The sequence below is a fragment of the Parasteatoda tepidariorum genome, chromosome 1 (genome assembly GCF_982258835.1).
Source record: "Parasteatoda tepidariorum strain Cologne lab strain chromosome 1, Ptep-v5.0, whole genome shotgun sequence".
Taxonomy (NCBI): domain Eukaryota; kingdom Metazoa; phylum Arthropoda; class Arachnida; order Araneae; family Theridiidae; genus Parasteatoda; species Parasteatoda tepidariorum.
Window position 1 is genome coordinate 94,312,748 of NC_141755.1, and position 20,881 is coordinate 94,333,628.

At 29.3% G+C, this 20,881-nt stretch overlaps 1 protein-coding gene across 10 annotated transcripts in view; it reads left to right on the forward strand.

Moving 5' to 3' along the window:
* LOC107441410 (amidophosphoribosyltransferase) overlaps positions 1 to 20,881 on the forward strand; it is a 36,974-nt gene that overhangs the window by 871 nt on the left and 15,222 nt on the right. For all 10 annotated transcript variants that reach the window (XM_016054658.4, XM_016054653.4, XM_016054655.4 and 7 more), the window contains exon 2: positions 20,553 to 20,820. In XM_016054658.4, the coding sequence (XP_015910144.1) occupies positions 20,553 to 20,820 (268 nt within the window). The remainder of the gene's footprint in view (positions 1 to 20,552; positions 20,821 to 20,881) is intronic.

A 20,881-nucleotide genomic window follows, 5' to 3' on the forward strand; every position in this document is an offset into this window, starting at 1 on the left:
AAGCATTATAAAATTATTTTACAGGTTAAAGTACAATCATATTCTAACTAGATACTCTCCTATTTTGCTAATATTTCGACACTGCCCTGAACACAAAATAAAAGAAAAAATTAATTTTATTTTCTATTGTTAAGTAGATAATTTCATTTTCTAAGCTAGACTAACTGTATATAACTGAATATACTGATATTTGTATATAATTGAATCATACTATGCTTGTGTGAGTATAGTTTGAAGGAAAAATCATTGAATGAACCTAAATAAATAAGAAAATATTCACAAATTCGAGATATTCAGTTAACTTTATTATGATATTTTGTCAATTTTTGTAGCAACCATTTTCTCTTTTAGTAAAATTACTAGCTATAAATCATTAATGATTTTTAGAAAATTTTGTATAACATGTTTTTTTTCCTTCTTCTTTTTTAAACAAATGTCCAAACTAGTCGTTCTATTTCAGTATGTAATACCATTAAGAAACCAATTCAGCTATACTGAACTATTAAAAATTGTGATATTGCGTATTAGAGTATCAGAATTAAATTTAGATAACTAAAATATTAAAAAGAATTTGTCGTGCTTGCTACTAGTAATAACCCATATTTGCTATTACCAGACTACTACTACCCGTATTTGCAACTAGTAATAACCCATATTTGCTTCTAGCGTTTAAGTTCATCACAACATAGCTAGCTTGTAGTGAACTGGTATCTACTTTACTTTTCAGTAGCTAACAAGTAGCAGTTATGCTAATGACAATCATCATAGTCAATGAAAACGAAGATGAATTAATTCCCTCCGTTTTAGGTTCTTGCTCTTGTTTTATCAGCATGCTGGTTTGCAGCATTAAAACAGATGTCTTACCGACTAGATCAAACATTGAGCTTCGTTGATAAAGACAGTTTAAGTTTACTTTTGATTTTACTTATATATATAATATAAAATGATTGTTCATAAAATGGTTGTTCAGGTTCGATCAGGCTTAGCGGTCTCAGGGTGATAATTATCAAGAGTCTTATCACTCTCTTATCATTTTAAAATTGACTTCACTAGTCACTACCTTACTTTAACATGAAGATGTCAGATAACGCTTGTATTCTTTATCATTCAATCGAATTTTCTTGACAATGGTTTTGTGATAACAATTACGAAATTGTTTTTATTTGTGCCGCTGTTACAATTAAATGATAAAGTTGCTGGAACTATACTAGTTTTACAATCGGGTACTTACTTGAATCATAAAGAATGAATTTTACGAGCTTAAATAATTTTCTAACTGGGTAGTCAGGCGCTGATAAATTATATCAATTTAAGCCTGTATCAGTTTTAGTATTAAAACTTTTTTTAACGATATTTTTTTAAAAAATAAAAGCTACAATAGCATTCTATTGACAATGATTTCGTATGGAGCATTTATGTTTAACCTAAGTGGATACATTCTATTTCTAGTGATTAATTTAGCTTTTATCCTTTCAAAAAAGCAAATATGATTTCGAATTTAAATATAAAGTCATCAATTGGTTATGTTGGGAAATCAGAAAAATGCTAAATAAAGAAAAAGAGAAAAATGTTCTACCAGTAATTTATCTTAAAATATTCGAATGTTAAAGTTGGAACCAAATCACTTAATATTTAATGTTTATATCTATAATGCTCATTTATGACAAGGAAACTGTTTTTAAAAGTTTAGTTTCCCAAATTTTCCTAATTGTAATTATTTTTAAAATTGTGTGAAATTATATTTTAAAAATTTCCGATTTTACATGCTTTAACCAACTTAAATAATTTGAATCCCCAAATTTTCCCCATATCCTTCAATAAGGAATGAGATGCTATAGGTATTCCATGATCTAATTAACGTAATCAAAAACGAATTAATTTATATCTAAATAAATGCAAATTATAATATTAATGTTTAAGATATTCCCACAACAGCTTGTTAGGAGTCATGGAAGTTGAGGCTCCACAATTTCGTGACCAACGGCATGCATGTGGCAATGGTCAGCATCGCACACAAGTCAATTTTACTTCGATGGCAAGCTAGTGCCCACCAATCTGAAGGTGAATGGGCTTCAAGCATCCACTGAAGTGCGTTCCCCAGTTCTTCATAATGACAGTTGTCATTCAAACTGAATGTCATCACAAATTGAAACTAATCGACTTATTATTTGACGCTATCATAGATTTTGAAATCTGTACTGTCAAACAACGCTAAATCTGGACGTCGCTAAATCTGGAAAACACAGACCACACAAATCGAAATCAGTCGACTTATATCTGTTTTATCATTATTTGACGCTATTGCAGACTCTTTGAAATCTGTATTGTCTCACAGCGGACGTCTGCAAAACCCAAATCAGATGATTATAAAATTCTTGCATGAAATACATATACAGGATTGACAAACATTTCGCTTACATTCTTTGCTCTAAAACTTAAGATTCGTCTTATTAATAATAATTCTTGAATCACAAGATAAATGAGTAGTAATAGAGTTATAATTTTTTTTAAGGAATATGATTTTAATGAAAATAATTATAATAACAAAAGGGAAAGAGAAACTACCTCGTATTTTGAAAAATATTGAGTGAGAAATGAGTTGTTGATTAAAATTTAAAATTTTCCGATTATTATTACTTTAAAATTTTAGTCTTACCTCAGAAAAAATAATAGTTTTTCTCGTAACTTCCGCAGATACGGGTTGTGATTATTTTTAAAGACTTTGATTTTGAAAAATTAAAATAATGCTGTAAGAAATGAATTTGTCTTTCCTCAATTGCTTATGATGAAATTTTGTTCAGATAATACTTTTTTTTAAATCGTCAGCAAATTTTTGAAACCCCAAATTATCTTAATCTACCAACTGTATGGATTTCAGAGTATGTCAAGGGTAAAAAACTTCGCATTTGATGAAACTAGATGAATTCGTATCTTTATCGATAACTGCATTCTAAAATCATAAAAATAATTGCAAAACATTTCGAAATAATTTTAAAACTTATAAAAATCTGTTTAGACGCTATTGCTTATCATTTTCATTGTTATGTGGATGTATATCCCTCTCTACCAAAGAATATACCAGGTTTCGTTTTGTAACTTCTTTGAAACATAGATTTCACTCAAATAAAGTTTAATTTCAAAGAAGAGTTCAGTTTTATACAAAATAAGCTGAAATTAAAGGAAAATGTAGTTGATAATACAATTTCAAACAATTTAAATAAAATATTATGAATAAATAATTTCATGTGTATGTGTAGGCATTTAATATTAACTATATGTTGCATACATTTTCTATACATAAATTCCTATTGTGAATATGCCGAATAATGCATATTTTATGCCAACAAAAGTGTTCTAATTTTTATCCTAATATTGAAACGTTTCATCCCCATAAATAGAAATTAGTATTTTGTAAATTATAAAGATAATTAACTGATAAAGAAATTTTAAAAAATGTGTATATTAGTTTTGATGTAATTCGAAAAGAGTTTTAAAAAAAAGAAAGTCAGCTTCATTTTGCAGAAAGAAAAAAAATAAATTAGAAAGTGCTGACGTCTGACCATAGTATTTGTTAATGAAATTTTAAGAAAGAAGAAAATTTTTTCTTTCTTCATGTTTCAGTTCACACTCGTAATAGAAATGCAGTAATCAGCAACAACAATTTCTCAAAATGACTTGTAAGAGTGGAAGAAAACTGACCACCTACATTGAACAAAGGTTGAGAAATTTCTTTATGAAAATATGTTTCTTTACATTCAAGTAAAATTATCTCCCTTAACACTTGAAAATCTCAAGAATACTTACTATTCATATCAAAAAGGCTTATCCTGTTGCCTACTTCATAAACAAGAAAATGAGATCATTCTTGCCTCCCCCCCCCTCTCCATTCAGTGATTCAATTCTTCCTATTGACAGCTTTGTTAAATTAACATTCTAACAAAGCATAAGGAATAATCTTTCAGAAATACCTACCCCTATTAATTTAGAGTTGTAAATAATTAGTTTCCTTACATGTCAGATTAAAAATACGTTTTATATTCTCGTTAGAAAAAAAAAAAATATGTATACATATGTATATCGATTTCTAACTAATACACGATACTAACAATTCCATCCATTCAGACGATTCCATACCATGATAATTCTTTAGTTGATGATATAATAAATTCAAACTCCTTCAGTAATTTTTTATTTTTCTCATCCTTTAACGGCTAATTCACATTTCTCTATGGAAAAAAATCTTTCAGGAGCAACTTTACTTGAATTGATCAAAAAGAGTTCCAAAAATGTCGTCTGCTTTTTAATATATTTTGTTGAGTTGTTTCATATTTTTCCTAAATTTAGCCTGATTTTTCATGCTCTTAAAGCATCGAAAAATTTTCGGTATAATTTTATATTTATAAAGAATTGTTTAAACGGTAAACATGTCCCCGCAACGGATGGAAATTTGTTTTTTCTGCATTATTAGTTAATGTGCGAGAAGAACAGTTTTACAGGGGATTTTATTGCGTAATTTTGCTGAAGCATTTCTGTACAAAAAACTTTTCTTTGAAAAAAAAAAATTACTAATTGTAAGCAGTTGAAAAACTTTGAAGCAAATTTAAAACTACAGATAATTGATTAATCGAATTTACTAAACATGTTACTGCATTGTAAAGGAATGGATTTTTCCTGCACCTTTAGATGAACTACAAGAACGGCTTTACAGGTGTTTTATGAATTTATTTGATCCTTGAAACAATTTTACTTAAAATATTCAATTGTGTGCAGGATAAGTTTTTATTTAAGGAAAGTCGCTATTGGAATTATTGCAAAAAATATCGATATAATTTTTAAATTCTTAAAAAAAACTTGCTATTCTTATTTACTGCACTTCTTCCCCTTTTTAAGTGGGTAAAAAAAAGAAAGGATTTTTGTTATAAAAATTTTGCTTTAAATCAGGGTTAAGATGATTTATTTCGATTTGATTTGAGCCACGATTTAATTCTTGATTTTTTTTTTTTTTAATTATTGACCACCAAGGGCAGAGTTAATGACGTCGTCGATTAAATTTTTTAAGGGAAGAATTTTGTGTAAGGGTTTTTTATTTGTAGGACAAAATAATTTGTGAAAGATTCGTCTTTAAAATAAAATCATACGTAAAAAATCCGTCTTTATGATAAAAAAGAAAATAATAAATAAGTTTTGAATAATTTATTTTTGGGATGAAATAATTTGCTAAATATCTATTTTTGTGACAAAATAATTTGTGAAGGATCTATTTTTTCACCATAAAATAATTCGTATAAGATCTCAACTGTAATTTTTCGGTTTAAGAGACTAGGATTTTTTTGTTATGACATTTTTGACACAGCAATTATGACATTTTCAGTTTCTGATAATTTTCCTTCTAGTTTTAGCGCCTCTGTAGCACCTTAATGAAATGAACAAAGTATTTCCTTTACTTATAAAGCGGAAGCAGAAGGTTGACCATGAAAGGTTAATAGCTTTTCATCAGACAGTTTCGTAATCGGGTTTTCACGTTCATTATTTTTAGCTTCGAGTCATCCAATAAATCTTTCTACAATAAATCCATTTTTTTCAATAAATATTTTGGTGTTTTTGTTTTCTGTGTAAAAATAGATATCTTTTTTATTAAATTTTAGAGAAATAATATTTAAAAAAAAAATCAAAGCTCCGATATTTATAGTTTGATGTATAGCTTTTTAACTCTGTATCACTAACGACGTAATTTTATATTTTATCTATTTAATTTTACAATTCTCGTTGAACAGCCGACCCAATTTTGAGCGTACAACTACCAACGTTCATCTCCGTAACCTTGTGATTTTGAATCCAATCCAGACGACAAGGGTACTTCTGGATCGAGTATTGGGAGAAATTTTCGTTCGTGGAAGACTTTTTGATGAAACTAGTCAGCGTTTGCTTTACATGTAGAGGATTCGCCTTAATGGCAAGAGGATCTAACTACCACTTTGGATACTTTACGACAGTACTATGGTCGGTGCAAGCCGGGTGCAGAATTCGTATTGATCATCAATCGCTGGGATTCGAACCTGGGACACCTCATTGGGATTTGAGTGCTCTATCATGCTAGTCACCACGGCCCATATTTTGTCTATTGTCATTTTAAGATTTTTTTGTGTTTGTTTAGTTACTTTATTTTACATGTTTTTTACAAATATGTTTTAGTTTTAAAAGAATATTATAAATTGATTAGCGTCACTATGACAACAATTATTATGAATATAGAATTATTCATATTATAGATAAAAAAAAGAAGAAAAAGTTGAGGAAAAGAAAGTAAAGCGTGCTAAGAACTAATGAGTGGATCTGTTAGTAAGGTTACATGTAGTTTTCATCCTCGCATCGTGTTTGTCACCCCCCTTCCAATCGCTGAAAGTGAGTGGCTGGGTAGGGCAAAGGGGTTAGTGTATGTTTGCAGTCATTGTCATGCCAAGGACTAGATACAAATTTCGCCAATGTGGGGAATCGCAACTTGGCAGCTCATAATGTAAAAATATACCCCTATTCTCCTGAAAAAGTTAACTGCGCGTGCTCGAGAAATCGAAACTGCAAAATAATGGAAAATCGCACTCCAATATCGATATCATAAGTAGAAATTGATGTTATAAATACTCATTCCACAAACGTACGAGTTCGCAGCAGATTATTTTGCCAAAATATTAATCTAAAAAAAAGATGTAGATCCCTTTCTTTCCCACAAATCGCAAAACTTATCCTCAATAGCCGTTTATTTTTCTTGGCTAAATATATTATGACATTATATTTCGTGCAAACATCAAGAGAGGGTAAAAACCTTATATTAGATACAACCCCAGAAGTTCAATTATTTGTATTCGATTTTTATAATAAAAATAAGTAAAATATGAAAATAGTGGGTTTTTTTCCATCGCTTTTTTTAACACAATGCTAAAAACATTAATTGCAGAAAATGCTTGGTAATAAGCTTTCCTTAATACCAGCTAATTCAAAAAATTTATTACTAGCACTTGATAATGACTCCCAGTTCGTCTGTCCCGAAATGGGAGCTTTGGTTGGAAGTGTGGAATTATCTATAAAAGTAAAGCAATTTGTTTATTACAAAATCTTTTTTTCTGCTTTATATGTTCATTATTAAATGCAATAATTCTAAGAAATTGGAAAGAAAAAGAAATATTCTCAATCGACATAGCAGCACCCAATAGGTTTAGTCTTTAAATTAAATTATATCATACTTTTTCATGAATAGTACTTATTGCATTAAATTTAATATATATCTGAGCAACTCGATATTAATAATTTGTAAAATTTATTCTCTTTTAATTCTGATTTATTCTCTTTTGAGGAACATCGTACTTAAAAAATTCTAAAACTAAGGAATCTTATTTTTAAATTTTTTTTTCTAGAAATCATAAGAAAACTTCATAAGAAATTTTTTAGGACATCAAAACTTGGTCAGTTTTTCCCAAAGAATGTTATTTTCTGTAACTAAAACATAGCATATAAACTTAATGAAGGTTTGGATTAATATTCATTTTAAAGTTGGAGAAATTTATTTAATTCTTTATTTTTTATTTAATTGTCATTGATTGAAATCATTTGAAGCATTCAGTCAATTAAAGTTATTTTTACATCAGATATTTAATCGATAGTTAACTTCACTTTTTTGATATATTTTACAGAGATATGGGACTTATTTTAAGTATTTAAACAAATATTAAAATTATTTAAAAGAATTTAAATAATTATTTAAATTTTTTTGAATAGTTAAGATCACTTTAATATTATAATTTTTAGCAAGTGGTTCAGTGGTATATTGATCGAATTCTATATATTAGCAATCAACCTTGTATTACGAACTAAATTCTTCTTTTTTTACAGTCATATGAGAATTATTTTAAATATTTAAGCAAATATTAAAACAATTTAAAACAAATTTGAGCAGTTATTAAATTATTATTATTTTCTTTCTCTTCTTTTTTTGAATAGTAAAGATTTCTTCAATATTATAATTTTTAACAAGGGTTTCAGTGGTAAAATTTTTAAATTATTTTATTAGAAAATCTGAACTTAAATGAAATATAATTGCTTGATTTAAATCAAATTGATTGAATTCTATATATACAGGCATACCCTCCAACTTATGAGGATTTTGAAAATAATTCTTTCTAGTGGTAGCGAACCAAAGTAGAAATTTTTAAAGCAAATGGATCTCTCATAAAACTTTTATCAGAACTTAAGAATCTAGCCATATGACATGCACTTTTATTAGTAATAGTGGACAAGTTAAGCTAAAATTAATTTCTTTTAAATATTAAGACATTAATTTTGCTACCGTCTGAAAAGAAGATTTCTGAAACTACGGAAATTCCGTAGCAGTTGGAGGGTATGTATAACAGGGTGTTTATAAATTCCCGGACCCATTTTGCTGTTTAATAACTCATAAAATAATGAAGATATAAACAAACTTATGGCATTTATTGATGGAATAACTCCTATATTTTCCTTTTCAGGTTTGAATATCTTTACTTTTGTAAATATCGTCTGCACGTGTGGTTAATTTCAGATAATTTCATTTTCCTGTCTAAATATCTGTACTTTTCTAAATATCGTCTGCTTATTAATTGCATTTTTTTGGCAACTATTGCAATGCTATGTTTACTTTCTATGTGATGTTTTATTCGAGCAGATATTAAGGAGAATGCATACATCGACATGCTTGTCGCTACCTGGCGTGAAATTGACTATCGACTTGATATTCTCCGTGCGACGAAGGGGGCACACGTGGAAGTTCATTGACAGGGGTCATGAAACTTTTTGAGTCTATCTAACAATTTATGTTATTAATTTTAATCTATCTTTATTATTTTATGAGTTATTAGACGTCAAAATGGGTCCGGGACTTTATAAACACCCTGTATATTAACAATCAAGCTCGTATTACAGAGTAAGACTAAAACATACTAAAAAAAAATTTTTTTTTTTTAAAGAGACCTGTCTAATATGGCTTTACCTAAGCTAATTCTTACTCATACCTTAATCTTAACTTCATTTTTATCAGCTCTAATTCATTATCCAAATACTTATATACATCCTTATTTATACTATATATTAATATTACATATTAATAAAGGCTTGTTTACTTGTCATGATTTTTTGATCTAAGAATATTTTATTTCGAATTTCAATTGGGAAAAAAATTTTGTGAGTTGGAATTTTTAATATTTCAAAACTTTGTAAAACACTCGTATATTTAAAAGTGCGTGATAAAAGCGCATGATGTTCATGGGTCAAGTATTAATTTTACTTTATGCTGTATTATTTTAGATTAATTCTTATTCACTGACTTATATTTTGATTGTGAGAATCAAGATATGTCGTAATATTTTAATAAATTCTTAATAAACTTCTTAATTTCTTAATAAAATTAGTAGGTGCAACTTTCACAATTTCACTTCATGAGTAGTACAATTTTCTTAGTTTAGAAATAGGAAGATTGGCGAAATAAATGTGTAAATAGTTTTTTATTTTTTTAAACAGTTTTTCAAATAGTTTTTTTAGAGTATATTAATAAATAGTATTTTTTAGATGTCAAAATTGACTGATTAGGGGAATAATTATAAAAAAAAACTTGTCAAAATGAAGAAATAATATTTATTTTTATTTATTGCTAAAAATCCATTCGTTTATAGTTAAGAAAAAAGGATTAACTGATTATAAAACAAGATTAAAAATTTAGAATATGATATAAAATTGTTCGATTTTTTTTAAAACTATTATTTATTTTAACCGAACTTTAATTTTAACTGAAATAACTTCAATATTTTCATACTTCAAAGTATCTGTAAAATACACTTTACAAAATTTATAAAATAGTATTATTACTTAATTGAGATTTCTGTGTTTTAATTCTTTCTTATTTTCCTTGAGCAATTTTCATAAATATGCTTCATATTATTAAGTGAAAGTTTTATTTAAATATTTCAACAAAAAAAAAGTAAATCGAAGTAAAATTTTCATTATTTCTTTCAAATTTATGAAAAATTGCTAACTGTCAACCATCAACTTCGAGATAAACTTTGTAAAAATAATTAAATATTAATTATAACTATTTTCTTTCTATCAATGCATTTCATTTATACATTTTTCAGTGCTATTAGCTTTGGATAATTTCAACCAAATAAGAATAAATTTTATAATGCAATCCATTTAAGAGGCCATTGCATTTAAAAATCTTTCATTCTTAGGTATTTCAATTTTAAACTTTTCATATGTTTAGTCCCACTTCAACTCCGTATCCTTGTTATTTTGAACCCAATCCAGAAGACAAGGGAACTCCTGAACCAAGTGTTGGGAGAAATGTGTCTTCGTCGAGGACTTTTTGATGGAACTAATCTGTATTTGTGTTACATGGAGTGGAAAACCACAAAAACATATCATGGTTAGGCTGACGGTAAAGGGACACTAACCCTTGATCCGTCTACCGCTTTTGAAACCTGTTCATCTAATTTGAAGGCGAACGCTCTTTTCCTGAGCCATCATGGCTCTTATCATAAGATTGAAATATTCAGTTTAGTGAAGTTCAATTTAATTTTCATTAGTTTGCAGTTCAGTTAAGTTTGTAACCATGTTAGTGAGAAAGTTTTTATTGTGGTTTCTAAAATGTTATGCAGACGACTTCTTTCTCCTATTTCTTTGTGAGAAAGTAATAAAAGATTTTTTTAATTCTTTTTTGAGGTAAACTTTACCATTTTTTTTTAAAAACTTTTTTTACTGACTATTGTATAAAAGTACTTAATGAGCGTACTGATTTTAGGTTTAAGCATTAAAACAAGGTTTAAAAAGGTTACTTTTCTAAAAACTTACTAAAACAAGTCACGCAATCATAACTATTATATGATACTAACTTAATTTGAAAAATATTTGGAATTTTAACCATGTTTCTATAACCCTTAGATCAAGAGGTATTCACTGCACAGTTTTTGACATCCCATGTATAGAAAACTCAAAGTCTAATTTGATTAAAAGTTTAAATATTTAACCACAGTTTTTTTAAAAATTTATTAGCATAATTTAGCTGTGTTTCGATATAAATGAAGATAATAGTTTTTAAAAATATTAAGATATATATATTCTAAAAATATTAATATAAAATATTAATTAATATTAGAAGAGGTAATCATGTAATCAAATAAATGTTTGAATAAAATTTACTAGAAAAATCGCTAACAGGAAGAGTAAAATAAGATTTAAAAAATAAAATTTTTTACTTATAAATGTACCATGTAATTAAAATCCCCAAACAAGTAATAGTTTTAAAAAATAAATTATATTTTAAAATAAAGAATTTCTTTTAAGAAAAATTTAAATATAGAAAATAATGTTTTTAAATAGAAATAAGGTTTTTAAAAAGCAATTAAATATTTTTTAAACAAAGAATGTTTTTTTAAAATAAATAATATTCAACAAAATAAGAATTTTCTAATAAATAATAATAAAAATTTGATTTTCTTTAAATAAAAAAGCAATATTTAAAAAATAATAATAATAATTCCCTTCAACCAGTAATAAAAATAAATAATGATTTTAAAAAATCTATTTAGATTTTTGAAATTAAGAATTTCCTTAAACTTACAAATATTGTTATTAAAAATAAAAATTCCTTCAATAAGAATGCTTATATTTTTAAAAACAAGAAATTCCTATTAAATTTCTTTTAAAAAACAAACTTTTATTTTAAAAAATATAATTTTTAAAAACAAAATTTAAAGAAGCATGTCTCTAACTTCTTGATTGTTGAAAACATAATACTGTTAGTTCCCCTTTCAGTTTCAAACAAAGTAAGTACATGATCTTGCAGTCTTTTTTTCCCCCAAGAAATTGCTGAAAAGGTTACAAGCGCACCACCCAAATGTGAGGAAGAACACTCGTTATATATTTTATTCTATAAGTTTCATCGGCAATAAACATTTTGTGTAAGAGCGGCGATAATCGCGCCAAGCTAGTTTACGGGCTAAGCAGTAGAATCATATGAGGCTTTGAGTCGAAGGGGAGGGAAAATGAAAACCTGGACCCGAGGATGAAACAACTACGACACCGTTAGTAAATGGGCGAAGCGGTGAATAGACTTATTTATAAATAAATTAATCAATTTGAAAATATTCAAAAACTTTCTTAATCAATACCACTTTTTCAAAATTTTATTTCCATTTGTTTTTAATTGCGATAATTTGCAGTTCGTAATAATTTTCAAAATCATCTGCGTTATTACTTATCCACCTGAATTACTTAGGTAAATGTTAATTATAGTAAATTATTGTATTTTTATTAATTGCTGAATTATTATTGATCGTGGCAATTTCATTACAAAATTAATTCTGAAAATGAATTCCAAATTTTTTTTTTATTAATTTCGAAAATTATTGTTTAAAATTTGATTTATCTCTTAAAAACTAATTTTGAGGAGTTAATAATAAAGAAATTCGTTTCGAAAATTTTGTGCAACCGATTGAAAATTTTTGTCACCATTTTATTGAACGAATTTATCCTTTTTCTTTCTTATGAAAATATTTACCCCGACCTGCCCCAATTCAGGGCATACGGGTAAATGTTTATTAAAACCAAGTAAAAACAGAAAAGAACATAAAAAGCAAAAAGTGCATAAAATACAAGAGTCATATGCCAACAGCTGGGAGGGCCGCCTTACAGTGCTTAAAGCCGACGGCCCACCCTTATACTGAGCCAAATTACAATAGTATTGAAGACCCCAACAAAGTTACAGAGAATACAGTATGTGTTACAATACATAATGAGTAGTTACAAGATATAAACATCTCAATTAAAGATATGAATACAATAAAAAATAAAAAAAAACCCTTTCTTTTCCTTTCCCGTCTATTTTTGTTGATAAAAACGCTAAAAGCGAATATACAAGTGAGTAAAAACATCAAGATGAATTAAAATTAGTGTTGAGGTGATAGAACAGAAGACCAACGGAGTCCCCCAGGATGCTCAAGTTTGAAAAATATAAAATGGGAATGACGCGTTAAAATAGAAGTGGATTGGCAGATCAGGGTATTGAGGGGAGACATCAAGTTAACCTAAGTGTATAGGGTCCATCGGATCGTCCATTGTAATGGTATCTTCTAGTGTGCTTTTAATAATTTCTCTTATGATTTGTTGCTGTTGTTTTGTTCTGCACCACTTTTCGATTGGTTCCCTGATGTTAATATGATTCCCCCGGCGTGTCGAGAATTTAGATGTTGAACCGTTTGGCTTTTGCCTCAGTATTTGCAGCTAGATGATTTCTGAAAAAATCTCGATTGGTGCGCTCCGAACACTCCGTGGACGGTATAGAATTGGTTTATGTAAAAGTCTCAATTTAAAAGTTTATCGCTGACTTTTGGCTTTTTCTTTCTTATGCGTAACATTTTTTTCCCCTTCCACTTTTGTTTTTCCTACAATACATGAATAATTTTTAATGTAAATAATGCCAACTATATCATCCGTATAAGAATGTGCATTCAAGACGGTGTCAATTTTTCAAGTCGCATTAGTTTGCATGATAATTAAATTATAGTGGCAACATTTTATCTTAAAAGAGATGAAGTTAGAGATAATTGTGCTCGAATGTTACAAATTATCAGGTTTATATTTATTGCTCTTAACTATTGTGTAATTGGAAGATAAGAAAAAAAATATGCTGCCAACAACCACGGAATAAAAACATCAGAAGATATTTAGTATTAAGAAATATTTTGTTTTTGTATACATTACAGAGGTAATTTGACCTACTAGCATCAGACGATTATGTGCGTATGCCTACCTCTCTTTTTTCTCTTAAACATTCTATTACTATTCAGATTAGCATGTTCTTACAATGGAGAACGTAGCTAATAGCTTTGTGTATGATGAAGAAGCAGTGCTTACGTAATGGAACAAAAATGTTGAGTGTTCCATTCGCGCATTCTTTCTTTAAGAATTTGAAGGAATTTTTTTTTTTTAATACTAACTATGCGTCATAATCATATGTGCATTAAACACTTATTGTAAATTGATAATACATTGAATGTAAAAGTCGGTTTAGTGTAGGTAAAAAATGTAAAAAAAAATTAATGAATAAATTATCATGCTTAATCTTTTGTGGTGGTATGTTTGATGTGTCATCAATTCTAGAAAGTCTGTCACATGGAGTCATCAGTCATGGATTCTGTAAAGTTATTTTGTCGTCGTTCCGTTTTATTCCCCCCCCACTCTGTTTTCAAGTATTATTGATTTCCATAAAATTTATATCTAGTTCGAAGTTCGATAAAACTAGCGTGTATTTTTTTTCCTTCCTTTTATTCTGAATGAAGTTTGAATTTGTTCAAAAACAAGCTCCGAGGTCAATGAATGATACTTTAGTTTCATAACACGGATCATCCATTTATCTTCGATGATTTACGATGGTTAGATTACTCTACGATGTTAAGAGTCTGATAGTTGCTTGTTTTGAAGCAGGAAGAATTTTCCCATGCATGATGTAATAGTGTTGTAGATTTCATGTTCATTTAGTGCGTACGAGATTTTTATTTTTTTAAAATTTAAAATCGCCTTTCTTTTGAAATTTCTATTAGAAAGAGTGGAGATTTTGTCGTCACCCCTCAGATTTAATTTACAACACAGTTAGATTTTTCTGGGGAGCGTAATTTTGTTTACATTTGGGCCGGCCTCCTCAGGTCGCGCTGTCTCAGTGATCTTTCTTCTTTTTTTTTTTTCGTCAGACCTCGCCTTACTAAGTAAAGTCCTCTACATTTAGCCTCTTCAGGCGCTACTGATTTTTCCTTTTTTTCCCGTTTGATCGAAGGTATTTAATATCGTAACTCTTACAAATAGTATTTTTGAGGTTGACGAATGTTAAAAAAAAAAAAAAAAAAGGACTCCAGGTAGAAAATAAGGTTATGTTTTGCAGCAAAAATAACCTCAATTTACACCTCATAAAATCAACCTCATTTATAACTCAGCAATACTATTAGTTGAGATTGGGTGATAAAATTCACATCTCAAATATACTTATTTGCCTGAAGTGTCGAAAAAATAACCAGTATATCTCAAAAATAACCTCTCAAAACTTGGTTGCTCTTAAGTAGATTTCCATCAACCTAAAACCAACCTCAAGTGTGAATTAAACAATTTCACATACCTTGATTATACCCCTTGGGAGGTTGATCTTTTAAGGTTGTTTTTGAAGTCAACTTCAAATAAACCTCAAATCAACCTTGACAGCTCAAAACACCTTAAATTTTTGTAAGGGAAAGCGTTTGGTTCTGCGATAAAAACTCCGAATACTAGGGCACTCCGAGGTGCCCTAGTAATACTTCCTCTTTTCTTCGTCGGACTTAGTTTACAACACCGATTCTTAACTACGGTGGTGGAAGAGGGGGGGGGGGATAGTTTTGATCATAAGAGGGATCAGTGCTTTTGTCACTTGTTTTTGTCAATTACTGGAATTTTATTATTATTTGCTTCTATATGTTGTCTAATGGCATGGAGGGGGCACTGGGCATCAATCCCGAGTTTAAAGAATTTGCGGAACTCTTGTTTTACAACATAAATCGTTTGATTAGCTTAACATTTGTATGTTATGCCATTATCTCGGTTTTTTAAGGGAACACGGCCCTACTTAAGGTATTCCACTCCAGTGATGTTTCTTTCTTTTTAGCCGTCAGACCTAGTTTACTACATCATATGATCAGCTTTTTTAGAGTCTGAAATGTTGTTTGCCTTTGGTACCCTCCAAAACATCCAACCTTCAACCCTTTAAAGGGCAGGAAATTTTAGTCTGAAAATTTAGTGAAGAAAAGCCATAAGAATTGTTCTTTTCGTCAAAATCAAAGTTTAGAGATCTGGTTTATCTATATTTTCAAAAATTTTGAGTGATGGACGATTAAAAACTGACTAGTTAAACAGATTAAAGGTAATACAATTTTAGTGGTTTATATTATTGTTAAAATTAAGTGGGTTTGACTCAACTTACGATCAATGATTTTTTTTTTAGATATAGAATTGTTATTTTATTATTATGATTCTACAGTAAACATTTTATTGAAAAAAAAGAAAAAAAAAAACATTATCCGGAAGCACTAATCTGAAAGAAATAATTGTAAATTCCAAAATGTTATCTCATTCTTGGGTTCGATTCTGTTGCCATTCAGTAAAAAAGAATAGTGGAAATAAATTCTTTTTGCAAAAACAGCCCATTGATCTAGCCCACTGATTTATAAACATTGAGGTCTAATCAGCTGAGTGTTGTCGAAAAATATTACGATTTGAGTGCGCCATATATTTACGGAAAATTTTGATTTAGAAGTACAACTAAAAATTTTTTTTATAATTGATAACTAATATCAGGTACAAAGCCATTTTCATCAAACTTGATTTCATTACCAAGCAGTATCATATGATATTCTGTTAAATTAAAATTTGTTTATTATTTTAAGACTAGTTTTGCGTTTTCAGCTTTACATGGTGTATTTTAGCTTTTCGTTTGTATTCGCTATAAGACAAGACTATCTTGTTAAAAAAAACTGGAACATTTCTGATTTTTTTTATTGATGTTTCACTTCATGTATTTAAAAAAAAGTTTTCGAAAAAATTCAGGAACATTTGAGAACGCGTGTTAAAATTTAGAAACACTTCTTGTCCTCAAGGAGTATGAAAGAATTTGAGAATAATCAATGCAATTCGAGGTCCTCAATATTTTAGGGCGTCTGGTCCCCTTACCTTGGATCATACACGCGTTTAGTTTTAAAGACATTCTTTGATAAAGTATTTAAATAAATTAGAAAATAACGTACACGTACTAATGCAATTTAATTATGCCATTTTATTTTATTTTATTTATTTATTTATTTTTCATACCAGTTACTGTAGCGTTCTCTCTTAGATACAGTATTTTCAACAAAAAAAAAAAAAAAGAAGAAAAACTATACTCAAGATAATCAGCTCAATTATGGGTTTCAAATTTGAAGTCGGAAATGATGAATCATGAAGAATTAATTAATCTTGAAAGATAACTTTTTCAAATTTCAAGGATATTTGCGACGCAAGTATTGAGATAAGATGTGATATTGATGTAAAGAGATTAATAGCTATAAGCTTTTTTTCGAAAGAAAAAGAATCTTCGAATTATGAAATTAGCTTTTTTTTTTCCTTCTTCAAATTCCTTTCTTTCGCTTAGCGACAAAGCTTTTTTTTTCCCTTCTTAAAATCTAGGAATAATTAGAGATATATTGATTCATGTTATTACTTTTTCACTATGCGAAGTGTTGTTTCATTCAAAATACTTAAGGATGAAACTTAATTATGTGTCTGTTGATTTTGAAAAACATTATATTAACCAAATTTCCAAGAAATGTATTAGTCCTTTACGAATGTAAATTAAAGACATAAAAAATCCTTTTTTTTAAATCACAATTGTTTACGATTGTGATGAGGAATGCAAATTAAAAACTCTATTTTTTTTCGTAGTTCAAACCACACAACAGCAAAGAATTATAATCTATAACACTAATTATTATTTAGAGTTAACTACAATAAATCATTAGCTCCCATTACATATAATCAAACATACGAGGGAAAAAAAAAAGATAATTTATTTTAAAAGTAGAAAAGTTTAGCCGCCTGCTCCTTTGTCATTAACAGCATCCTCTCTTCAGTTTTAATGAATTGGTTGCTCAAAATTATATTTGAACCTAAAAAATTTTGAGCTTCAGCGAGAAAAAAAAATAGTAATGAATATAGAATAGTATGTTATGTTTTGGTAATGTTTTTAACCGTGGAAAATATTTAATGGTCGTTAAACTGTAATATTGTGCAATATTCTACTACCATAATAAGATGTTCATCAAGTAGAATATTATTGGTGTGCAATTTCAGCTTTCTTGCACGATAGTATAGCAGAACTAGAACGGAAACAGAACGCTTAAATTTTTTAAATTTAGTCAGTTTTATGGTTGGAAGTGCCTAACAGCTGTAGTTCGATGTTGTAGGTTCAGCTCTTTGTAGGGGTGTGCAGGGCGTCATATGAGTCATGATGACATGAAATTTTGACAACAGACTTAGCAGCTCCTTATCTTAGACTTACCATAAAAAGTTTAAAATTATAAAAAGAAACAAAATCACTATGGTGAAGAGATATTCTGATATTAAAAATCATTAATTTTATTTTAATTTAAGAAACTGAAAAAGTAGAATTAAATTAATAAATTGAAACACTGTTGCACACTTACCATATTGAAATGAATTTTTTTTTTTTTAATTATAAGAAGAGAAATCCCACTAACTTATAGTAATTATATTCAAAGTTTAGTTAAGTGTTATTACTATTTAAAAGTAAACTAAAAATTGTTTATAAATAAAAAGTGTTTTTAATTTTAACTCATTGTGTTATTTTTATCTGACGAGTGCACCTTCAAACCTCGTGCTCCCCCCCTGATCTCGGGGGTGTTACAGTCTGTCTATGGAACTAACTTCCCTCTCCATTCGTCTGGTATAGTGGCGGTGACTATTGTTACGAGGTTTAATTATTTCTTGTAAGGGCTTTAAGTCAATATTTAAGCAGGTTTTAGCTCGAGTCAGAGGGAGAAAGGGAACCAGGGGAAAGAGAAGCTCCCGTCTTTTACTGTTTCTTGTTGCCATAGCAGCAGACGTCCTCAGACTTTGTGGCGAGGGAAGTTCTTTCCATAGACAAACTATATTTACTCCACTGACAACAGACGCAGCAAACCAAGCAAAAATAATTTATCAAACAAAAGATAGATATTTATTTATTCAATAGACTCCAACAGGTGTCGAAGCCTACATTGAAAAAACGTTTTCATTTATAAAGAGGGCATTTGTCTGCAAAATACTGGGGGAGTTTAATTATGCTTGTACTTCAATTTTAAAGAAGTAGATCAAACGAAAGTGCTTATTTTTCAAACACGCGTCTTAAAGTAGCTGTAGCAATCCCAAATATGTAATATTTTGTAATCTTATCTGAATTTTTTAGTTAAACAACTTTCATCTCACCTTATAACGTAACATCGTACAACTGTTGCGTCAATCTTCTTTCTGCAACTTATCTCTTACAAGATGTCCCTCATCCGACTGATAAGAACCTAAATAGCGTATATACTCGTCACTTCAACATACATTTAAGCTATCGATGTTTGAGAAATCAAAGGGAGGAAGAATGATCAAAGAATAGAAAACTGATTTACTTCGTTTTATTATACACTATTCAATAAACATTTTATTTATTTTTGTATGCTATACACAAAAATTGTTAAACTCTTACTCGCGTACCATGGAAAATTAAAAAAACTGGCAAACAAATTAAAAAGAATACAAATATTTTAACGTTCGCAACTTTTAGAGAAAAATTAAGGTTAAGATAAATTAACTTAAAACATGTATATTTAAAAACTAAAGTCAAAATTAAGCGTAAACATTATCTGTAGAATTTTGCATGTAACTTTTTGCTTTAGTAAATATGAATTGGCTTATTTTTTTTGTAAACATAAATTTTAACGGTCTTCGGGTCTAAATAAAGAACTAATGACAATGTTATTTCGCTAATTACACGGTATTGCTTTTTCTTTTTAAAAAATTTCCTATCTTTTTAAAAATTACCACTGTTTCATTATGCGATTTTGAATATAAATATTGTTAAGTTTTGCTCAATTTACAGCGCGTTTTTCACCGAAGTCAAATATCACTGGTAGCGATCAGCGAGCTAGTGCTTGGCTAGTTTGATCAGCCAGCGAAGGCACTGAGGGTGTGTGGTATCGGTCCTCGTTAAACTGTTTGATCGTAAAGTGCTCAACTTTGCGCGCAGATCGACGGGCTACCAAAGAGGAGAAGCCATTCCCTCTGCAGAGGATCAAAATTACAACCTTCAGATCATCCTCAGGAATGTTTCCAAAACCGTCAACAAAAGCCCATTGTGCTGCTCTTGTGCAACGTAAATAAAGTACTATTATTAGTACTAAAGTGCATTTTTACCCATCTCTGTTAACTCACAGCAATTAGTTTTTGATACGTATAACACAGAGCCGCGATGGTTCGCTTTCCAATGAGGTTAACCAGGTTTGAATTCCAGCGATGTCTGGTCGATACGAATTCCGCATCCGGTTTGAGTCGACCACAGTCCTGACGTAAAATATCCTCAGTGGTAGACGAATCAGTCCCCTTGCACCATGCTGACCGTGGAAGGTTTTCGTGGTTTTCCTCTCCATGTAACGCGAGTATAGGTTAGTTCCATCAAAAAGTCCTTTACGAAGACAAATTTCTCCCAATATTGGATCGAAGAGTTTCTTTGTCTTTTGGATTGGTCTTAAAATTACAAAAATTGGGTCGGCTGTCCGACGCCCGTTTTTTTCTTCTTCTTCCTTTTAAAAAAACATCTCTTGTCAAGCGTTTGTTTGGTTTTGTCCTATTTTATTTCCAAGTCCGACTTTTCCGAATTTTTCAGTAGAAAAGTGCTATTGTTTTAAAGTAAATTAATTAATTTTTAACCCTTTTCTTAGAGGTCAGGAAAGTTGCGGAATCACCACCAGCAATGGAGATTTGAGCAATGTGAACACCCATAAAATGGCTGGCTTAGTGACCCATGCCTTCAAGGAAGAGGATCTGGCAAAACTGAAAGGTAACTTGGGTATTGGTCACACAAGGTACTCCACAGCCGGAGGAACGCAACACTTGAATACGCAGCCGTTCGTCGTTCATACGAAGCATGGAGTTCTTGCTATAGCCCATAATGGTGAACTAGTCAATGCTCCACAGCTTCGCAGAGAAGTGAGTTCTTTTAACTGTGTAAATTTTTTTTTGTTTATTATTTTTACAATCTCAGGAATAT